Source organism: Oratosquilla oratoria, chromosome 1 (assembly GCF_046742065.1).
Source record: "Oratosquilla oratoria isolate Oo_2021 chromosome 1, ASM4674206v1, whole genome shotgun sequence".
Lineage (NCBI taxonomy): Eukaryota > Metazoa > Arthropoda > Malacostraca > Stomatopoda > Squillidae > Oratosquilla > Oratosquilla oratoria.
The window spans coordinates 70,430,304-70,455,303 of record NC_134777.1 but is presented as its reverse complement, the minus strand read 5'-3'; the positions used below and the strand labels follow the sequence as shown (position 1 = coordinate 70,455,303).

General features: G+C 42.6%; 1 protein-coding gene across 3 annotated transcripts in view; it reads right to left on the bottom strand.

Moving 5' to 3' along the window:
• Positions 1–23,263, bottom strand: part of mgl (low-density lipoprotein receptor-related protein megalin) — a 509,881-nt gene extending 486,618 nt beyond the window's left edge. For 2 of the 3 annotated variants that reach the window (XM_076204826.1, XM_076204998.1), the window contains exon 1: positions 23,069–23,262. In XM_076204826.1, coding sequence (XP_076060941.1) covers positions 23,069–23,189 — 121 coding nt within the window. In that variant the 5' untranslated portion in view covers positions 23,190–23,262. Of the gene's footprint in view, positions 1–23,068 lie in introns of all 3 variants that reach the window. The other variant, XM_076204914.1, reaches the window with a different exon arrangement.
• Between the last annotated feature and the right edge of the window lie 1,737 nt (positions 23,264–25,000).

The following is a 25,000-nucleotide window of genomic DNA, read 5'->3' as shown; positions in this document are numbered from 1 at the left end:
ATGGCCGACACAACACAGATTGGTAAAGATTGGAATATCAGTGATTGGCGATCTGTGCAAGACAATTGATTTTACTACGAGCCTTGTGCTAATTTCTTGGCAAGTCAAGACAAAGAAAAATAGAGACAAGCAGGGAGAGACGATAGAGAGAGAGAGAGAGAGAGAGAGAGAGAGAGAGAGAGAGAGAGAGAGAGAGAGAGAGAGAGAGAGAGAGAGAGAGAGAGAGAGAGACGCCCTTATTCCTCGTGGATTTGTGGTGAGCCCTCTTTCCCCCACATCGTACTTATATTTGCTTACGGCTTAGCGTTGTCCTTCGAGCGTGTTCGTGTGTGAACGACTTAAGTAGGACTTAATATACTCGCGGATTAATACATGCATTCTCGAGGAGGAGCGTGTTCGAGTGGGATTAATTGCTTAAGTGTGAAGGTTACCCCCTCCCTGTGTGTGTGTGTGTGTGTGTGTGTGTGTGTGTGTGTGTGTGTGTGTGTGTGTGTGTGTGTGCGCGCGCGCGCGCGTGTTTTACCTAATTTGAATTCATGTACTGTTCCAGCTTGGGCTATATCACCTAAATTGCATTTACCTAATTGTAGCATTCTGGAAAGGGGCAACGCTCGTGGGGCCCCGTCTCTTATTCTCCAATTTATCATACCTTGCTTCAAATTCACGTATGGTTCTAATTTGGGATATCCTTTTCCTATTATCATACTTATATTTGAATTCAAATGCGTGTGTGTGTGTGTGTGTACATGTTGCCTTCTCAACAAACTAAGCAGTTGTTGAAAACATGAAACAGGTTTATCTCACATGGATCAGCGCGTGCGTGTGCTTGCAAAGACCCAAACAGTACATGCGAGAAAACGTACGCAAATACGCTCCACGAAGGCGTATATGTGCGTACAAACTCAATCGCCCACGGCGTACAGGCCATAACATACGTTCACAAGACAAGCACGCACACCACAAATCTTCATCTGATAGCACAATACAATCGTGAACATGTGCTGCAGTATATCACGTGCAAACAAAACACACACAAGCTCCGACAAGCGGGATGGGGATGGGGGTGGGGGTGGGTGGGTGGGTGCTGAGGTACAAGATTCAGGCCCAAATCGATATCGACAGTAGGTTCGAGTCCAGTCAGCCTTAAAAGGTCCGACAAACGAAAGCTACCAGGGAGAGATGGTCTCTGATCTTTCTCCCTCTCTCTCAACATCTCCACGAACGCAGTCCTCCACCACTCCACTATGTGTGTGTGTGTGTGTGTGTGTGTGTGTGTGTGTGTGTGTGTGTGTGTGTGCGCGCAAGCGTCTGTGGGCTGTAAACGCGAAAAAATACCTACACTATACTAATCTCGGAATGAAATAAGTGGTACTATCCCAGATCCTTGCCAACCTAAGCCAAGCCAATCTAATTAACACGTCTCTTTAGGGGCACATTGACTTTAATGGCCACGCTATAATTACACAATATACGTAAAAACAAGCACGTACGCACAAATTCGTGCACTTATAAGTAGACATACACGTGCACATACATATGCATTAAGTCACGTATACGTTAGCGAAATTGTCAATTCGTGACGTGATGACCGTTACGTTTTGTCGACATTTTAAATCCAACGGCCACATTTCCATTCGATCGTAACCGAAATGCCAAGTTACTAAATGTGGGTTGCCAGTCTTAGAATAGAATGTGGTGTAATTACGATATCTCAACCAGTTACGATTCTGTCTTTTGTCACGTGTTGACTCGTGATCGGCAGCTATTACCGTCCCGGATGAGAGCTCAGAGCTCGTACACGGCCAGACTAATGGATAACTGACCTCTCATACACATACATAACTAACTCCTTGCCCACCTAATGGTACGGTTACACTAGTCTACAAAAAGCTTGTAGTTCAACTTTTACATTCGTTCATCCTATAATAAGTGGTTACACATAAGTCCAGCTTTACTGTGTACAGAAATTCCCAGCAATCACGCAAAAGGAGCTACAACAAGCCCCAACCTCTATCAAGAATGAGTAATCTCATTGCCAGAACCAATCCCTATGCCACTTTCTCAAATATTTTATCCCAAACAACTTTGAACGACTTGCGATCTCTCTAAAATGCATATTTGACGATTTTTGTGCATTTTGTACATACTAGCATGCACACGAACACAGATTATCGAGCACTAGACAGAAGATATTTGTCATCCATAGAAAATTGTAATTGAAAGGCCGACTCAATGAAAGATTATATAATTTCTTAATATAGTCGGGATTCCTCATCCCAAAGCGCCTCTTGTGGTCGTATCTTCTTTATTGGAGCGTGGATAATTTCAGCATTCCACTCCATCGTTGCGAAAAGCGTAGATATCAACCAAATGGAGAGACGAGTTTTCGCAGGTAAGAAAAATTACCAATGTTTACATACAGAAGTATTCAACCTACTTTGATTATTGCCACGTTATAAATTCCATGGTTTTTTTTCTATTTCAAGATAATTTGGGTCACACGAAGAATTGTCACCTCAGACCGCCCACATGAAGAATGGTCACCTCATGAGATCCTACCTGAAGAATTGTCACCCAAGTACGCCGAACAGTGGAATAAAGATTAGGTTAGGTTGAATGAGGGTTATGTTTATTGTCATCAACTTATAAAACCGAAGATTCGTAAACCCAGAATGGTCTACATGAAGATTTGTCACCCTAGGATAGCCCACATGAACAACTGTCACCCTGTCAGTCTGAGGTGACGATTTTTCATATGATCCGATAATTTTATATCAAATAATTTATATATTTTTACTTAATAAATTGTATACACATTTTTCAAAATATGTCGTAAACATAAGTTATTAACATACATCTTCAGCGTCTTTCCTCCGGATCTCTTTTGACGTGTGGACAACAACGGTATTGCATTGGGCGTCCCTAGGCTTGTACCCAAATCCTCCAACGTTGGAAGAAATCCATCCCTAAGCCCGGAATCCAACCCATCCGTTGACTATTGTAACTGACAAAAAGAGAAATGTTGCATTCATATAGATTTAAATAACCATCTCAGTAATTTTGTATACGAGATTCACAATCAAACAAGACTATCTTGTGTAAGAACCAATCAGCTTCATCTCTACCAAGATATGCGGTGCTTCCTTCCGCCCACATTGACGAAATGGCCGAGTAAATCCACACGTTCGAAAGTTCGTACACACACACACGTGCGCGGTTTGCGTATGCAGTGAGTTTTGATCTCCCACGCCTGAGGTACAGAGTTCGGGTCGCGCTCCGGGCGTGAAAAGGTTTCACTGATACTACAAACCGTTACTGTTCCCCTTAGCAATAGGATTGTTTGTGTATATGACAGCATTATCCATATATCGGACAATACGAGCTACGAGTTTTCGTCCGAGAAGAACTCTTTCGATTACGGGTCCAACACGTGATCCAATAATGTTGAATTAATAACTCAAAGCTAAGTCTGACCTAACACACGGAACCACCAGGGCATGCTTGGTGACTGCCACCTGCCTCGTGTCACACTCAACCTGTCCACGTCACAGTCACACCCCGCATCAAAACAAAGCAGAATTACTTTGCCTCAGTAAATACAAACCCCAATATAGCGACCTCGATTCCAATCTTGATTCCGATTAACATGACGTCATATCGATCAGAAGCAGGTGTATATACGATAACATCTATTTCTAGTGTATTTGGCAACACTGCATGACGTATACGTGGCAAGAACGCCTCGAGATTGTATCATTCTGGTGGCTGGAACCACAGGCTTGATCGCTGATGGTTCCCGATCAACTTTAATTAAATCGATTAGGGTTTGGAACAAAATCCTAACAATGAGCCACGTTCCTGAAAGATGGCCACCCTATGGTAATGAAAGTGTGTAATTACACACGTTTACATACGCCAGTGCGCACACACACACACCGACTGAGGGACAGACACTGCGTCGTTTCCCCTGGGCTGTGAAAAACATGTTCACCGGAGGAACACCGTATGACGTGATTCAAGGAGGAATGGGGAGGAGGGCGGAAATAGGGAGGACGTCGTGACGAGGTAGGGGGGTGATGGAGTTGTGGGGGCAATTGGATGCAGGGGGTGATGGAGTGCAGAGGTTGATGGGGTGGAGGGTGTGATGGGATGGTGGGGGTGATGGGTGGTGGGGGTGATGGGTACTGAGGCGGAGGGGGTAATGGAGTGGAGGGTGAGCGGGGAAGGAAATGGAGAGTAGAGCGAATTGGGAGTGGGCGAACGAGGAGGAAGGTGAATGGATATGGTGAATGGGGGAAGATTGAGAGGAAACGTAGAGAAAAGGGAGGAGGAAGAGTCGGACGATAAGGAAGAGGTGGAGAAAAGGAGTAAAGGAAGGACGGGAAGACGAAGAGGAGGAGAAGGAAGGGGCCTGCAAAACGTTGTTCCTGCTTGACAATCAATTTGGTTAGCCCTCCCCAATGCAAGGAGGGTTGACTCGACGGCGGGGCACCCACCCGGCTTCTCCCCTGGCCCGCACCCGCCGCCATTACCCGTCAACTCGCTCCTGTCTTCAAAAACTAGTCTACCAGTGCCCGTGGGCTGTCGGCCGACCCTCGCTCGGGCAGGCCAGGGCACGCCTGCTTACTGGTCTTGCTTGGTCATGAGGGTCAGCAGCGGTCACGTGACAATGGGGAGTAAAGAACAACAAGGATCTCTGCAAGACAAGAACATCGGCTGGATACCATCCCCCACCCTACCTACTGCATCGCCTCACTCGCCGACTCTACTCCACTTTGGAACATATAGGAAAGCCTTCACAACAAAGCTTTGCCAAAGGATATTACGCAACCACCCGTCTGCGTTTGGACACATGTACGTGTGTGCACGTACACGAGTGAGCGCGCGCGCGCGTCAACTAGTATGCAACTTGCAAGCTCTGGTGTGATGTAGACTCGTAGAGGGTTTTCTGTATTCTCTGATATAATATCCTATATTCTTTGCTGATTGCGGAGGGAAGGGAGGAAAGGGGGAAGGGAGGGAGGGGAAGGGGGAATGGGAAGAAGGGAGGGGAGGAAAAAAGGGAGAGGAAGAGGGGAGGAAAAGAAGGGAGGGGAAGAGGGGAGGGGAAGAGGGGAGGAAAAGAAGGGAGGGGAAGAGGGGAGGAAAAGAAGGGAGGGGAAGAGGGATGGGAAGGACGGGGGAAGGGCAGGGGAAGGGCGGGGGAACGGGAAGGAGACGAGGAAAGAAAAGAGGAAGGAGAAGAGGAAGGGGCTGGAGAAGGGTGAGAAAGAGAGGGGAGGGAATGTGGGGAAGAGGAGGGGATGTGGGGAAGAGGAGGGGATGTGGGGAAGAGGAGGGGATGTGAGGAAGTGGAGTGGAGGGGAAAGGTGGAGAAGAAAGGGGAAACGAAATGGATGGGGAGGAGAAAGGAGGTTCCAGTGATGGTCTTACGTCAATTGGGCCACAATCCAAGCCAATCCAAGCCAAGCGAAACCGAACTAATCCGGGTTGGACCGGTTCAGGCAGCAGCTTACCGGACAACGACGCTATAGTTGCTGCCAGACGATGAAGTCGAGAAAACGGGGTTGACAAGAAAAGACGAATCATTATTTATTCTAATTCGAAACTATCGTTTACTTATTCACATTTTCATTTATTTGCTATTTTCTCCTCGTTTGCCTTCTGGTACCGAGAGATTTCATTCAGGCGAGGGACTGGGGACACGTCTCATTGGGGTCCCGACCGAGCCAAAATCATTTTCATCCTCCCGTCCGCCGATCGACTGAATAACACCAACTGCCGTTCACCAGACTGAAGCGGCCACGTCATCTTGAAGGAAAGGGGGCGCATACTTCCGGGAATAGGGGCCAGGGTGGGAGTATCCGGCAGGCATTCCGTTGTCTCCGGTCCTGCATCGACAACGACTAGTCCGGATTCGGTGGACAAGAAACCGGTCGAACTGTCTTGGGTGGTTTGTGGTTTCGGGGGTATGGGGGGAGGGGGGCGAGGGAGGTCTGCTCCGCCCCAGCTGTCTCCCGCGCCCCGCCTCCTTGACGAAGGCGACGTCGGGACACGTGACTACATACTTGTTCTGCCAACGTCGAGAAGAAACTTCTTATAAGGTCATTCAAGAACCACTCCGTAGCAGGCTGACACGTTTACACACTTTTTCACTGCCCGTGCCCTGGCCAATTCTTCAGCACTGGAAAGCCTCACCGTCGTTTACATTCATGTTTCACAAATTTTTTTCTGTGCCCTGTGGCACCTGGCATTGCCACCTCATCACTAAAAACTGAAATAATCATCCTTACTGCAAGTGCGCAGTTAGCGTGGTTGAAAGCGTGCTGGTCTTGCATTCGTTTTTTTTTTTTGTGGGTTCGAATCCCGCACTCCTCTCAGAGTCCCAGCAGTATGTTACCTGCCCCAACAGTCCAAGCGCAGAAGGCTTCGGCTACAGCTACACGTCTCTTGGCGTAGGCTCCTCACCCTCTACCTGTCATTTGATATGTGGCGTTTCAAAAAGTGGCACGTCCTGCAAATCATGTAGGTTATAGAATTTATAGGCGTTAATATTTTGTCTGTTATAACTATCCCAACAGAAGTATGAAAATCCAGTCCCTATCCTCTCCCTAGAATCCTATCATTCCCCCCACCATAGAGGGCAGTTATCCTATATCCGAAAACCATACGTGTGTGATTATATATATATATATATATATATATATATATATATATATATATATAATACACTTGCCCACGTGCACATACTGCCATTGTACCATCACGGCGAGGATGGGTTGAGCATAAGATTCGTGTATATGTAACTCGAGCATACAAATATAAGAAATTGTGATCAACTTATATCTCTCTTGATGACACAGTGGTTAGTTACTATCACTTTGGTACGTCTGAGCTGGGGTTCGAGTCCTTGGCTTCACATCGTATCAGCTTCCGCATATGTCTCCGTGGAGCGCATTGTCAGTCTCGATCGTGATGACATGGAATTAAAAATGAAAAGTTAATGTGGTTGAAAAAAAAAAATATATATATATATATATATATATATATACATATACATACATACCGGTATATGTGTGTGCGTGTGCGCGCGTATATACACTTTTACCCTAACACTAAACAATTCTCCCTGAGGCTAAGCTGGTCCCACACATAAAACTTCAACGCACCAGCTGAAGAACCACGACGGAAATTGCAAACCAGCTGGAAAGCCACACTGGCACCACCTGTGACCCAGCTGGAATGTCAAACTAAAAAAACTATAAAAAAGCGCCCAGCAGTGATGGATCCCCACGAAGAAAACATCGAATCCCAGTGACGTCACATATCGTGTCGTCGATCCCATGGCGTCACTGCTCCGATTTTACGAATCCCCTAGCCAATTAGATATCAGTTTTTATATTTCGTAAATGGAGTCTTCTCTAAAGTCTCCTACCAGTCTTTAATTTATCTCCTAAATCATTGCCATTCCAACCACAGCAATTATTTTCAATCAAACTGAATCACTGATCGGGACCCCATTAAGAGTTTGTTATTATTATTACCATAATTATAATTAGTAGTAGAATTAAGTCAAAATGAAGCCAATCATTTGGTCATCAGCGCAAAACGATTATATTATTATCATTATCACCAAAACGAATCTTGTTCGGTCCTTGGGCGCTCGCACTTTCAGCTGAATATAGATGTACCTAATCGTCTGGAGACGACGAGAACATCAACAAATGCTGGCACAAGACCTCTAGAAAGGGCAAAGGCCTCAAATTTCCCATTGGTCATCCACAACAAGAGGACAATTTAGTTCCTTTGCTACTAAGAGAGAAAGAGAGAGAGAGAGAGAGAGAGAGAGAGAGAGAGAGAGTGAGAGTGTGAGAGAGAGTGAGAGAGAGAGTGTGTGAGAGAGTGAGAGTGTGAGAGAGTGTGTGTGAGTGTGAGAGAGAGTGTGAGTGAGTGTGAGAGAGTGTGAGAGAGTGTGAGTGTGAGAGAGAGAGTGTGAGTGTGAGTGTGAGAGAGTGTGAGTGAGTGTGAGAGAGTGTGAGTGTGAGAGAGAGAGTGTGAGTGTGAGTGAGAGAGAGTGTGAGTGTGAGTGTGAGAGAGAGAGAGAGAGAGAGAGAGAGAGTGTGAGTGAGAGAGAGTGTGAGTGTGAGTGAGAGAGAGTGTGAGTGTGAGAGAGAGAGTGTGAGTGTGAGTGTGAGTGTGAGAGAGAGAGTGTGAGTGTGAGTGTGAGAGAGAGAGTGTGAGTGTGAGTGTGAGTGAGAGAGTGAGAGAGAGAGAGAGAGAGAGTGAGTGAGTGAGTGAGTGTGTGTGTGTGTGTGTGTGTGTGTGTGTCACCCGAAAGCGAACAACAGGCCTGGCACCAACTGCTGTCCCAGATATCAAATGTCCCCTTTTAAACGATTTGTGGGAAAACGAGGTCAGGCTCGGAGGCTGCGACCAAGTCAGTCACCTTTGCCCTATGTACCCGGAGTTCCCCCAGTATGTCGAAGACAAACAACCGTACCATACAAGGTGGCAATGATTCATGGAAGAAGCGTAATTCTACCCTGAACTTTCTTTCATTGTTAAAGGGTTAACTCACCTGAATGGCTACCAGCCCACCACACAAATTAAAAATTAAAATAAATGTAAACTTGCAGACGGGTTAATCCAAAGTTATTTTAACCAAAACTAATGAAATCACCAAACCGCAGACAGAAGAAATTAAAACATATTAAAGCAAAACATATTTCATTTCAGTGACTAAAGCTACGTTGATAATCATATATTGGCTCCCGCCAGACGATTTTATTTATAAGCGGCGTTGCTCCCCAGGCAATCGCAATACCCCGTCGAGAGGTCGTTTGAGAACTTCGGTTATAATTTTAGTTTCCAAATCTCCGAGTATCAAATTATTTTTCCATCGTATAAGCCAAATCTGAATGATGAACTAAGACTTTTAAATGTTTGGCACACTGTTGAAATGTTCTTATAGATGTCTAGGTTTCTGTAATCTAAGTTATACTATAGTCACTCAAATGGGGGTTGGAGGTAAATGTGAAAAAATAGCCTCGTGTGATAACCTTTCTCCAACTGTCAACCATTCCGCCGCCCACCTCTCTTCCCTCCTCTAGTCTAACTATCACAGACTTCAAATTTCTAACTGTCACACACTTCGAACTCCCACTTTCGGCAACTGTCAGCGATGATATCTGTGCCGTCAGTCCAGGTGTCAGGGTTCCCCAGCCAAATGCCACGACCGCCATACTCCTCCCGGTACGACGCTGTGACGTCATGTGCTAGTCGCCAAACGATTGAATTAATCAGAAAAAACTTTCCCCGGGTCGGCAAGTATACACAAGGATTACAAAGGAAGAGCATGACTGCAGACCTTTTAGTACATAACTCGGATACGGGAAAGATAACAATAAATAATAATACAATAATAATAAATCATGAAAATACAAATAATGATGAATAAAACTGAATAAACGACAGGCATTATCTTAAAACAACCAATTGTTTCAGTGCTCACGACATGGTTATGTATATTCCATTCGTTAACTACTTCGATGGTAAACCAGTTCTTGTCCATTTCCTTAGTTGTTTTTATACATACAGATACGTTCATAAAATTTTAATGCGTTGTGTGTGTGTGTGTGTGTGTGTGTGTGTATGTGTGTGTGTATGTGTGTGTGTGTGTGTGCCTGCAACTTTTTCGATCGAGCTGATCAGATAGGTCAAAGGTCACAACTAAGCGCTTCCTGACAACCCCCCCCCTTTTAACTCTTTATTCAATCAATTCAAACTTGTTGGAAAACGCAATGAGAGGGGGAACATCTGCGGCGTAGGCAGTCCCCTTTGCCCTACGTGCTCGGACGTCCAAGGCAGACATAAGTCACCGGTTGTCGTGGTACAGGAGGACGAAACGAGCGCGTTACAGCTGTACACATGTTCCCAAATCGATACATCAAGAAATTGCGAAAATATATACAAGAAATTATTCAATTGTTATCTATAAATGTTAATTTTCATTCGTCGACTTCACAAACTGATCCCCCTTTTCAAAACATGCTTCAATCCCTTTATGGAATATTATTAATAAATGCATGTTTTCCCTAAAAAGGTGTAGACTCAGACGTGACTTGACACAGGCCTTTAAGATTATAAAGGAAACCGACCTCAAAAAATGACAAAATTCTAACTCTGAATGAGAATCCGACAGGAAATAATGGTCTCAAACTGTCAGGAAATAGATTTAATTTGAAAGTGGGTAGAAGCAACTTCGCCAACCATGTAGTTAATGAATGGAATAAACTTCCTGCAGAGGCAGTGCAATGTAGTTCAGTTCGAAGCTTTAAGATTCAATTAGATAAACACCTAAGCAAGATGCTGTAATGCCTGCCATCTATCTTATATCATTTGATTATTATTATTTGATTGATTTTCATTTATTATTATTTAGTCAATTTATTATTATTTACTATTTACTTGTTTTTTTATTTAACTATATCTATGCATTTATTTATTATATTTATTATGTTCATTATTATTTATATTATTATAATCTATTATTCTTTTATCTATCATTATTACATTTTTCTGCATCCGACCTAGTTATGGACCAAAGGGTCTCGTCGGCAAGCTCCTTTGTAAAATGAAATACAAAAATAAATAATAAAATTAAAGATAAAAAGTGAAATATAATAATAGTCACTCCGAGTCCACTGCTGAACAAAGATCTCACGCATATAATGGCACGTCCGTCAGACTCCTTTCTACCTCTTCTGTCCTTTTCAATTCCGCTATTTCATCTTTTACAATAAATTATACTCCAGTCTGCTCTTTCGGTACTTGCGATGTCAATACCTTTTATTAATGCGTTAATTATGGATTAAGTATGTCACCACATTTCAATTTACCTAACATTGTGGATTATCTGTTAGTTAGGTTAGGTTATATGTCAAAACATAAATCAAAATGTGGCGACAGATATAATCTACTGAAAAAGTCCACAAGTACATCTTTTTTACCCATTTTCCTTGCTCTTCAGTTTCATACCTAACTGTGATCTCTCCATTCCTCTGTGCACTCCTTAGCTTCGTCTCCAAAACCTTCACTCGTAATACCGCTCAATAAGTACTCCGTTCTCTTCTTTACAAAACCAACAACGTCAACAACTTTGGACGCAAGAATAACGTCAACGCACTACGACGCATCTCATCGACTCTACTGCGTTTCACCTCGCTGAAACTCGCCCCCCCATCCACCCCCCAACACCACCGGTGCACGCTACCCCTCACCCCCCCAGATCCCTGAGGCTCGCCACATAATCAACCCCCGCGCACGAACAGCTCCGGCCCCTAGGTCATTCCCCGGGCACACGCCGCTGGGTCTACTTCCCCCGGGGTCATGTCCACCCGGCTGTAACCCCCAGGGGACGCCTCGGGGTTCGAATAAAGGCTGGGGTCTCCTCTGGGAGGGGGAGGCGATAGTGGCAAAATCCAGGTAGCTAGGTTTGGCAAAGTTAGGTAAGGCTAGGCTAATTTTGACTAAGTTAAGCTAAGTCACACCAGGTTTGTTAAATACTAAGAATATATATAAACACCATGATGAAACGATTTAATGAAATACATTACTGGCTTGTTGACCGTTACATCACCTCCCACCCCCACACATTCAAAGGAACACATTTGACCGAAATCCATTGAAAATCGATCAAAAAAACACAAATTCTCATTCGCCGAGCGAACTTCATTTTCCCTCATCCTGATAAATGATACGGGCTTCTGATTGGCTGGCGCTCTTGATGACGTTATTTCCCGGAGCCAATCGGAGGAACTGAACCTCTTTTGCACTGATAAAGCCGCTTACACGTCATTTTGGTAACCATAAATATCACAACTTTACCGAGTTTGGGTACGAGCGAACTTTAAATCATCAATAATACAATCAAACGACATAGATAGGGCTAAACGAGCTCACATCCGGCAGGGTTAAAGCTGTCGATCACGAGTCCAACGCGTGATCCATGACCATAGTGAATCAAATTACAGAAGAGTTATCACGGGAATTAGGTAAATCATTGGCAGTTTTAGGATTCAAAGTTTGCTTTAAGCAAGCGCGCGCGCGCGCACACACACACACTGGATACTTGTACATTGTGGAACAGTGGTTTGACAGCCATGAATAATTACCAATTTCAAGTCATCCTGGTCAAAGTTATTTTACAAAATTCGGGTGTTATTATTTTTTACTAACCCGCAGTGGTTATTTGACACAGGTTAAACAATTTTTTTAACCATGTGTATTTTTGCAACGTGCAATAGACGTGTCAAAACGAAATATTGGCCGGTGCCACTCGGCAGCGTTTTGCATGGAAAAAAATAATTTTTGTTCTGAATATAGACTAGCGCAGGGACCCAGAAGTCGTTTTCTTTTATCCGTTTTCGTTTTTGCCTAGATCCGACTTTTTAATACATTTGCTACGTATAGTCTTACAAAAATCTATCATTTTTCCATTGTTGTTTCTGTATCCTATTCATTAGATTATCGTTGAGAGATTTATTTTATATGGCGTGGCAAATATGTGTGCGAGTGTGTGTGTATAATATTATATATATATATATATATACATATATATATCAACAACCATAATGCATTAATTCTAAGCCATCAACTACGCTATCAAGAGACAGCGTACAGTAGTTAGTTACTACGGCACTTGTCATGTGATCGCTGAGTTCGAGTCCTCGGCAGTACCGCATTTCAATTTCTGCATGTGGCCTCCATTGGGTCTCCCGATGTTGATGGCTTAGAATGAAAGTGCATTGTGGTTGTTAAAATGTATCTCCATTCACTGGGACCCATTCAATGTTGCGCGCGCACACACACACACACACATGTATATATATATATATAGATATATATATATATATATATATATATATATATATATATATATATATATATATACACATACAAACGGAAATGCTGCACTTGGCAGGGAAAACACAACGATAGTTAAACAAAAAACAAGCGACATGACGTCATAAAGAAATGCAACAATATAACCTCAAAGATGTTAAACGACATTACCTCGTTCAGTGATCGACTACTCCAAACACTCCTCGTATTGCCATCATGCGTACAACCTTGTAACGCAATTTTTTCTTTCCAAAGTGCACTGACCTGTTTTTATTTTGACCTTTGGTGAGAAATGCTGGGATTCAGAAGATATTTTGATATGCTTAATAAATTCTACTCTGAATAAGTAATAATCGATATGCCAAGAGGATTCTTTGAAGTCATTCCCTTAGTTCAACAGACTACAATGTCTTCAACCCAAAACACGAACACAAGAAAATCACCCTAAGATATCTAAGAAAAATATGCAAATTTTCGTATGGAATCAAGATCAAAGATACTTAAAAACAAAATGAGAAATAATAAATTCTATCCTAGTCAACACAAGTTACACAAAACCGTCTAGGACCTAAGCAAAATAGTCCAAAATTATCCATAACGAAACAAGTGAATACAGTCACAGTGACGATGAATAAAGAATTATTTAAATATAAAATCTTTCAATCAAAATAACTTGTCCTTAAAGTATAAAGTTCGCAAAAGCGAAACAATTACAAGAAGAGCCACTCAAGCAAAACGAACAAATGATTCACCATTTATCAAGATTTCATCGGAAAGTGACACTCCGATTTCTTTCGGACGAAAATATATTCCAGCTTTTAAGGATAAAAAGGAAGTCTCGCAACGGAATTCGAAGGCTGAGCTTGGCAAGTCACCGCACATAATGGGAAGGGATTTCCGAGAAGGAATGTAAAAATAAACAAAGTAAAAAAAAATTATAGGATGTGGCAAGTAAATTCCATCTAAGTGCAGTCATCAACTTAGGAGTTTATATATATATATATATATATATTTATATATATATAAAATAAATATGAAATTAAATCATAATAAAATAAGTATATAAAAATAAAAATCTTGAGGATACGCAACACGTGGTCTAAATTTGAATCTGTTAATCTAAAAAAAGTAATTACCTTCGTAACATATAGGCATGTTTCATTTTAATTTGTTCATACATTTAAATAAATGAAAATAAAAACCTCTGCGATTCACCAAATTACTATAAAAATGTTGTAGGCAAATTCAACAAAGTTCTAAACAACTTAAGAACAAAACCAAAAGTTCTCCGTAGTGCAATATTCAAAGACAAACAGTGTGATTTCTTCTATTTAGGGAAGTTCTAAGATCTGGAAATTTCAAACTCCGAGACGTTGCATAAGCTTATTATTAGTCACATCCTGGGTATGTACGAGGTGTGGTACTTTTATTTCCTGTCCCTACTGTTTGATTGCATTCAACCTTGCATCACTCCATCGTCAGCATAGAGGTGGCGTGGAAAGAAGCAGAGGAAGAGAAATGGGAGAAAGAAGAAAAATAACAGACATTAATAATAATACGAGGAGGAGGAAGAGGAAACTCGAAATATATAAATAGAAAAATAATCCAACTTGTGGCGTAGACACCAGGTCGCAGAAATAGAGTGGGGCAAGCCACTGACAACTCTACACCCCCTCCCCCCCTTCCCCGCCTACAGTTTTGATTGATTTATGGGTTTTAGGCCCGAAGCCAGGAGGCACTGGAACCGTAAGACTAATCGACACTCCCGTGGGGCCCCTACGCTGTTCAAGGCCAGGTGACTCCAAAATACTGCTGTACGTTTTGTGCAGGTGTGTGTCTGCGTGCGTCTGCATGTGCGTGTTATCGTCTGTACCGGTAACGTGTCCGTGTGAACATTTCTACATGGGTACGTGTGTACCTGTGTACGTTGTATATGCATGGATATGTGTTTACTGCGTAGTGCATGTGTGCACAAGTGCACGTGTTTCCATTCCCGAACAAACGCAAAACAACCACATTAGAACATACGAGAGCCTATGTGCGCACACAAAAGTCCCCTGACGAGGTGGTGGTGGTGGTGGTATGGAGTGTCGACACGGAGAGCGAGAACCCGCCCCACAAGTGACCTCAAACAAAGTCACCTTGTGCCGCAAGTGAACCGGGGGACCAAATAACAACACATCCGCAAACAGGCTCGTCAAAAGGGTGTCCAAAGCACCACAGACACTGATCTCATCGAGATTCCATCCCTTCGTTCCATTCACTACGACGACGTTTATTTGTACTGCGTCACAGTCATGGAAACCGTCAAAATAAACAAATACCATGGGGGATGGGTTTTTGGGGGTATTAGCACCCGTTTAGTTGTGGGTTCGAATCCCGCTTTCTTTCCATTTCCCAGCGGAGACTTACCTGCCCTAACTGCCCAAACACATGGGACAAACGTGACAACTTCGGCCGCAGCTACGCGCCTCAAGACGTAGGCTCTTCAACTTCTATGGAAACAGACAAAATTAAATATGTAAACAAGTATCGTGGGGATGAGTTCCCGTGGGTATTAGGGAATATTACCAATGGATGAGGCTTTAGTTCAGGAATGGACTCTCAACTGGTTATGTCGATTGTATTGCATCAAGACGAACACTTCACAAATTGTAGCTACAAAAGAACCGTGCCTAAAGACGCGAGTCAGAAGGCGTGAAGGAAAAGGTGAAAGTGCTCAGTGGACACGTAAACGTACACAAAATCGAGCTGCGAGAGGCTGGGTCTCCAGCTGACGGATGCAACAAGAAAAAGTGTGGGAATTAGAGAAATGTCGCTGATGTCCGAGAGTAATGGCGGGAAAAAGTGTAATGCATCCGATATAAGTTATACATACAAAGGACTTGTAGACAGACTGTAGAAGTTTGGGGTGGGGATGCGGAAGCGGTGGAGTCTATGGAAAGGAAAGAGGCATATGAGAGAGATAGATCGAGCGAGCGAGAGTCTTAAAATACATCTTAAATTTCTAAGAAAATATGAGTGACTTCGAGGATGGGAAGGCCACGTGTGAGGATGGATATATAAGACAGAAGAAAATAGAAGGCCATAGAAGGGGGAAGACGACGAGGGGAGCAATAATTGTGCTGGAGATAATACACAATACGAAAGGGCAATGCGAGTGAGTGGTGGGAGGGGAGGAGAGTTGGATAGCAAATTCGTAAGGCGGAAATATTACAGTACAGAGAGGGGGGCGGAGGGGAACACTGGTACCTCAGGTGTGTGTGTGTGTGTGTGTGTGAAGGTGATAAGTTCACACCAGGAGTCACTTAGCTGCCTCCCAGGTCACCTTTGCCCGATGTCATGGCTGTTGAGATCCGAAAGAGGATCTCCTGTGGTGACAAATATACGGCAAGGAGGCGATCACTAACCAAGAACCTATCGCGATTGTACTACTACACTTATCATTCACTATAATAGGCTTTTTCCTAAGAGACAGAGAGAGAGAGAGAGAAAGAGAGATGCAATACGTGTTGCCTTCTGTCCCAGGCCTCACCTCAGCAAGCATTCCAGTTTCAATGTGGTGACCCACGCATTCTCGCACATTTCTTACCATCCGATTTTAATCAACTTACGAGATGATCATGGGCCAAAAAGTCCCCATCGGTATAGACCTTTAGCTGAATAAAATCGCATGGTATTAATAAATCTAATAAATACGATACTGTACTGAATGGGTGCTTGAAACCCAACCATGCGTAAAACGTGTGCCCGCGCATGACCTCATAACACGTCAGCCAACCTCTTCCCCTTCCGTATCGGGTGTCACTTTTCCATTTTTATTTGTAGTCTCCAAATTACTTTATTTGCAACCATGGTCTTCCATCTGCACTGAGGTTATAGTATATTCTCCTCCCGTCTCGCCATTTCATTCATTTTTAACACCTTCCGAGACTGAACTATTCCATTGTTAATATATACGCAGTTTAGTCATATTTGCTACAAGCTCAGGTAGTTTCAAAAGCTCGCAATCACCTTCAGAGTACACTTACCAACTAATCACATCACATACGTTTATTTTTCCATAATTTCAAAATGATGCAAATTATCAGACAATTGCAAGGTATGAAAAATTGTATTTGGTGAAATCGTTATCACATCAAAATAAGGTAAAGTTGAAATTACGACAAAATCTGTTTATTTTGGGGAAGAAAACAGTGTTGACATGATGTTACAGCTCAGACATACAAGTCAGCTTCCGCATCTCTTGATAGTCTTGCTAATTTTCGTTATTCCCTCTCTGAAGTGAAAAAACCTATTCTTGTATACACCTTGACTTACAGCACTATAATGCAGATGGCTGTTTATTATATATATATATATAATAAATACATTAAATAAAAATCATACCAACTAAAATATATAGAAATAGAAATTAAAATAAAAAGGTTGTACCCCTTTCGTTGTAGAAGTGTCAAATCACCCAACCCGTGAAACTGCGTACACATGCGTATCCGTGGGAAAACTGATGCGCAGCCGGCTGCGTAAATTGGACTCAACGCGCGCAGGACGTCACATGTGTGTCGCGTAAACGACACTATCTTCAACCCTGTGCTGCACCCCATACATCTAATTACGCCATACGTGAGACGAATCTCAATTCTCCGACAGGCTCAAAGTCCTTATTACGATAATGTACTAGATTTATTCAATTTAATTTTAATTTCTATTTATTCGTTTTTGAAAGGAGAACCAATTCCATCCTAGTTTAGGTTTGCGACCGACAAACTTTAATGCCAATATATGAATACATGTGTATGCGTATGTACGCTATGTATCTATGCGTCCCATACCACCAAGTTCAATCTCGTTGCAATGACCATTCCACAATTGCATTCTTGTTACCAACTATTTCATTAAGGCACGACTAAGGTACTGAAGCAGTTACATTAATCCCATTTCAACTGTTGCCACGATCACGCCTTTAAAGGTCTATACCCGATATTGATTGAGATTAGACAACTTTATGAATTGGGGTGACAGGTGGTAAGGGACATGGAACTGCATAGTGTAGGCCTTATGGTCTTTGCAGTCTCCATTCTTACGTCATGAAACTAGCCTAAAGAAACTTCATGGAATTTACTTGTTTCCCTAAAACTTGCTACTGAGCTAGTAAATACGTGGAGAGGAAATTAACTGGTTTGATCTACAGCATTAATATTATTGCCATCGATAACCAGCGTTTCTATTCTTTGGGGATGACACTGCACTCAAGGCTGCGCTTACGCCGAGCCGATTTTCGTCAAATGCTGTGATTTTGAACGGGAAGACCTTTCTTGCAACATTCTAGACGTCCCTAGGAACACTTCAAAATTGCGTCTAACATTCGTGAGGGTTTCAATAGTTTCAGATTGAAGATTTGAGAAAACGAAAAATTGTAACCGAAGTAAGTTCTATTCAAACGAACTCACAACAGTTGGGAATCGGCACAAACTCGCTCGGTAATCGGAGGCTATGAGATGTTGTAGTGGTAAAGGAAAAATTGTTGGAGGTAGCTCAACGCACACCTGCAAGTAACCAGCATTCTTTCCTTCATTTATATTTTTTAACGAGTCTCTAATTACAAGAACGTAACACTTCTGGTTTGTAGGGGTCATAAAAAAATCCGAGCTCAATACAGGGTTGGAGCCACACTAATCACGAAAAAAAATTGTTTGAGAAATCACTAATGTTCCCAATTTCCATAGTTTTATTTTCACAATCTCAACATACCGATGCAAGTTTTATTTTGTCTGTAAAAGAACTGTGGCACAGTACATTAATTACATTCCCAAACATCACTTAACAAATACAGGAGATGAACTTTAGTTATGATACAAATGAAACTTTAGCGAATTAATTATAGGAAGGAATTATAGACAGGTCGGTTGTAGTGGCAGTCTACGGAAGTTTCACACAAAGTATCAAAGGCCGATGTCCGTTTCAGAACAAAAATATTTTCTAACCTAACCCAATCCAGACCTTGACCTAACCTATAGATTTTACCATGAGCAGCATTGTTTTCCTTTATATGTATATTTTTACTAAGGGTGATCGATAGGTCCGACTACAACACGTCGTGAACTACACTGAACACTGCGGCCAACCTTGTAAGATCTGTATCTGTACCGACACCAAACTTCTGAATTACAGGTGGATTACACAGACGATTTTGTTCAGCTGAGGACCGGCGAGGCCTTGCCTGCCTGCCTGGCCTCGTAGCCTCGAAAATGGTCCCGGTTCGAACCCATTACGCATGCGTTACCGCTGCGACCTCCAAAGCTGGTTGGCACACATTCCTTTGCCGTTTACAGATTTCATTCAGCTAGTGGAGGGTGTGGGGGGGGAATTTGAGGCAATACAGGGTTTCACCTCGAAAACCTCAAAACTCCCTCAAATTTAAGCACTTCACCCCCACAAGACAAATGAAATCACCCAAGACAAGACAAAATGTACTTCATCCCATAGCCAGTGGCCCCCCAATCTAGGGGTCCCTGCGGTCCCCACCGTATTTCACAAGCGGGGGCACATACCGAAATTTAGTAATAGTTTGTGAATGTCTAACGATATTATTTAGTGTTGAAAACAGTTCCCTGTTAGATGAATAACAGGGAACCTGTCGGCATGCTCCGCCTTTATAATCCTTTGAATAACGGGGGTGCACAAGTGTGGAATCTGTGAGAATATAGGCTTAGAACCCATTCGAGGGATATGCAGCCATTTGCATTCATAATTATCAGTTTCACAACAATAGACAATAAATCTTGGCCAAACGCGCCATTCCATACAACAATTTACAGGCATCAAATGTTATACATTGTTCCAATTCTTTGACAACTACAAACTCACGGTTCAGGGAGGGGGAATGGTATCCAAAAATATTTCCTAAAAGAGTAAAGTGTTTACTATCAACATAACCCATACTTACATTCTCGTATCTTTCTAATCGCGGGTTCGAATCCCGCACTCATTTCCGATTACCAGCAGTGACTTACCTTCCTTAACAGTATATGCCAGTGTTTCCCAACTTTTTTAGGCGACCCCACTAATCTAGGGTAAATGGTGACGGCTTCGGCCGCAGCTAAGATCCTCCTGGCGTGAACTCAACATTCAAATTATAATGTTAAATTTAACATGAGCCCCATCCGAACAGACTTAATTTTATTTCTGGCTAATCCCAAATTATTTTATGGCCAAGGGCGCACTGGTATCAACAGTTTCCCTACAATGACACTTTTCTAGCTTATACCAACATCCTCTCCACATACACTGTATAATCACCCTTTCTTCATTACCTTTTTTTAATCTACATAACAAAAGTATCACTTTCAAAATTGTGCGAATTCTTCCTCGTGCACACACAGGCCTTAATAATTTTGAGGCAAAAAAATATTTGGGGTAAAATTTTACTTTCGACCATTGTAAGAATATAGCAATACAAAATTAAATAGTAATTTTGTAAATTAAAATGTATGAACGTAATATGCAATTTTGTGTGCGGCAATGAAAATAAAAAAAGTTGCTAAAACAGATTTCTTAAGTAACGAAGTCGTGTACTACGAATGGTACGCCATGTTTGTTATGGTAGATGCCGACGTCGGAGAAATGAAAGGACGATAAATTTGTCTAAACTAAACTAACCTAACCTAACCGGTAAAATTTAATTTCGACCATTGGAGGAATATAGCCATACAAAAGCTGAGAGAGTGGTTGAAAAGCCCGCCAACGTCTCTCACGACGACGCCCAGCCGGATGATATCTAATTTGCAGGTAATGATTTATTAAACACAGGTTAGGTTAGGTTAGATTAGTTTAGACAAATTTATCGTCCTTTCATTTCTCCGACGTCGGCATCTACCATAACAAACATGGCGTACCGTCGCACACGACTTCGTTACTTAAGAAATCTGTTTTAGCAACTTTTTTATTTTCATTTCCGCACACAAAATTGCATATTTCGTTCATACATTTTAATTTACAAAATTACTATTTAATTTTGTATTGCTATATTCCTACAATGGTCGAAAGTAAAATTTTACCTTATTTGGCACTACTAAAGACTATGGTACTGAGTGACAAATGTAAAATGAGGATCTATTCTACAAAATAAATTCACGACCAAATAACCAAAACTAAGACACCAAGTATGCGAATAATTGGCGCACTTTAGATTTTATTCTGGAAACGCCGGCGATTTTATTCACCACCACCAAAAGCGATGGTGGGGGACCTTGTTTCAACCTCCCCCTAACGTGTACACAGACAACGCTTTACCCTCTATTTCACCTGTCGTCAGGTTATTTTGACAAATTCCCGTGGTACCACCCAGGTAGCAAAGAGAGCAAGTTCAATGTAATGCCGATGTATGCGTTGACCAAACTTCTCTCTTACTTGTACCGTAACCCCATAACCCGTTTGCCTGTCACCCTTTCGTCCACTCCCATCCCCACCCACCCTACGTCATCCATGCAAATATACTAGTTAACATACCCCACCTTGCCAATATACCTTTCTGAAATCTAAGAACTCGTTGGAATATTCAGCATTCGTTATGGTTAATGATTTTTTTATTGTTATTATTCAAACCGTACAACCTTCTAGGGCAGAATTGTCTCTGCATCAGATTTTCATAAACGCATATTTGACATTCATAATTCTGTCCAAACGCTAAACGACTTCATAACTTGGTCCACTTTTCTTTGGACCTTTTATGGTCCACAAGTGCGGCTGTCCACAACATGTTCACTATACAGTATTTGGTAATAATCTAGGTATTGGTTTATTTTCTCAGTCACTGAAAATGGAGTACGTACAATACAATTACATATTGTCAAAATCTACTTTTAAGAACTAGGATGGTCAACGACAAAATTGGTTGAAACGCTACTCTACATTTGCACACTTTGACAACAGCACTTAACGCATCCACTCTGGACATACATACCCATACCGGAATTAAACCAATACAACCAACATTACCTTAACCACATACAATTCCTTAGTGCCTCACCCTTTCTACACAACCCATAGCCATAGGCCCACCCTAACCAGCCAGCCCTTACATTCACCCTAGTAAGTACATCCTACGCACACTCCTATCACTTTACGCCTGATCAATTTGAAGTTTGAAGTGCCCAACACATCTGCAACCTCTCTGGTTACCTACTACCGCTACATCTCAGCAACCTTACACAACTACGTGTCAACGACACGTCGCCTCCCCAGCTTTCTAAAAGACTCCGTCGGAATGCCGCGGACTCCCCCGGAAAAGTGAAGAAGATTTGGATGTGCCTTGGGTCTCCATGTATGTATTAACACCACTGGGTCCCCTCACATTGTTCCTCTTTATTAAGAAGTAGATGGTCATGGAAATCCTTCAGTCATGCACATGAAAGTTCGAGAAGCGGCCATTGCTGTCTGCCCTCACCTGTCAGACGCATCGTCAGCAGCAGCAGCAGCAGCAGCCGCAAACTTGCGCCTGCGCAGTACAGACACGCACAACAAGCCGGCAATCCCTATACCTCTTACGTTCTTCCTAAGCTACCTTCCCCACACAGCCTATCTCTCCTCTAAAATCTATATACTTGAAAAAGTTCACAAATCCATCCCTATCCAGCGTCCGGTCATAAATAAAGCAACTAAACATTCACAAGTTACCAACCCACACAACCCAAACTCGCCGACATCTGGTGGCTCCCACCTCAACTACAACTACATCAAACCCCACGAGAAGGAAAAAAAAAGTGAAACTATTCTTCTGTGCTTGAAGTCTGGCAACCTGTCAGCTGTCTGAGGCCTTTGGCTCTGCACCCGTCTCGTGGGGATGCCTGCTCTTGTCACAGACGGGTTCCACAAACAAGGAAGAAGTGTTCCAACAAGACACGGCCGCCGTCTCCTTCCAAGATGCCGCTACTTCCCGAACTGAATACCTCCCATCGGTGCCGTGCCTGGTTTTGGCACGGTTAACATTTACCATCGGCACCTTCCTTGGTGCCATTGGCCACGATGTAAACAAATGTCATGTGGACTAGGTACTGTTGCGTCACAATCTTAGGCTAAAACTACCGCGCTGGATCAGCACCTGCGCCCTGGGCTGATGAGCCCAGGTATGGCAAGGGGAGGTACACCCGAAGTCTCGGCCACCTACCTGCTACAACGAAGGATGAAGTGTCTCCTCGGTCTCCGTCCACGATTACTTGCCCCAATATCATCCATGATGAAAAAGTCACATAAACGATAGATATATATAACCACGATGTATAGCACATTTTCACTTAGTCATAAAATAAAAAATCACTAGCACATCTTCCCTCCCCCGCGCTTGGGCTACAACTGCCTACTGAGCTCCTGGTTCCAGCTCCGTTGAGATCATGCGCATGCGCATTGGGGCTCCATCAGCGAGCGTAACACCGCTGTTCTGGAACAGCGACGTCATTCATTTCTAATAAGTTATCTCAAACTTTAAACATTGACTATCCAACTAATATCATGAATTAAAGAGGGATACTGATTTTATAATGTACAGTTCACTTGCAGAGATGAGCCCGAACGATAACATACGTTTCATAAGCTGTCAGTGCAGGAAAGGTTTGGGTGCCTTGTACGGACAGGAACGGGACTGGAAGCCAAGTGTTGTGTGACGCCACATAGTTACCGACCTTTCCATAATATTGCACTTAAGAGAGACCCTTCCATTTACGCAAATTACAAGAAAACCAACCACAAATATTTTACCAGAAGCTACAAATGAACATACCTCAACACTTGGGAACGTATTCTAATAAAAATCGGAACGAGAAGCAGCGTAATCTTAAGCAATAAATCAAGGTAAGATCGATCAATGTGGTTTTGAGCGAGAAGATATGAATTGTTGAATAACTTGTCACTCGATTCTTTGTAGGCTGAGGCGAAATCTTGCCGATGCATCTGATGTAGGAACTTGCAATCATTTGAATGTTTAATGTTTCAATGAAGAACACGGAACATAGTTTGTCTTACAGGTCACTGCGTTGTTACGGAACGATACTTACGGAACGGTGGGAGGAAGCAACATTGTCGTCCCGGCTGAGAGGGAAAAAACAATAATTCTGCCTCATCACTGCTGCCAGCCCATGGTATTTATTGAGTAGGGCGGATGTATGCATTCACGCAAGTTAATGAATGGTAGCGAATCCGTATACACTTTACCAAATGCATCATGTTCACCCTATGAATATGTAAGTTGTGGTTGAATATTGTGATAAAAATTTAGACGCTAGGCTTAGATTTCGACCTTTTCACAAGACAAAGTTTGTACTGTGTGAACGCTGTGGCAAAGGAATTTCACTTCTATCATATTGGTAATGCGTCCCACTTGCGTTTGAGAGACTGAGGCGAGAGCTTGCAGTAACACAAGTAGCGAAAACGTAATTTCATTGTATTCGAGAACGCTTGTGCATGTACATGTACCCTGTGAGTGTACATTGCACTGTGTGATATGGTGAGGAAAGAATGTTAATATGATGACGGGCGTTGAATTCAAACTTCTCCACAATAGATAGAGGAGTGCATGCCGACATTGAATATGCATTTGAATCCTGATTAAATATTTATGATGCACGGCACAACTTTCGTACCGTATTATTGCAAACACACGTACACAAAGGAACTAATTCCCCTTTTAAGAGGGGGGGGGAGGGACAGGACGAGTCGAAGCATACATATGCTTTCACTCAGCACCCAGGGAACAATGCCGATATTCTTCTCCCCCAACAGTTCTGTTAAAATGGTGCAGCAGATTTATGCTCTAATAAATTAACTATCATTATTATAATTTCGTGCACAAAGGGATCGGTACCAATAGTTATATATTTGTAGGTCACTGATATACCATGATTCGATTTGAACAAAACAGTACATTGTACAAAAATTTGACTCAAATGTGCTGAGGTTGACTCAGCAAGACCAAGTGTAAAATATACATCCACCCACCCCTATACACACACACTCACTCACACACACACACACACACACACACACACACACACACACACACACACACACACACACACACACACACACACACACACACACACACACA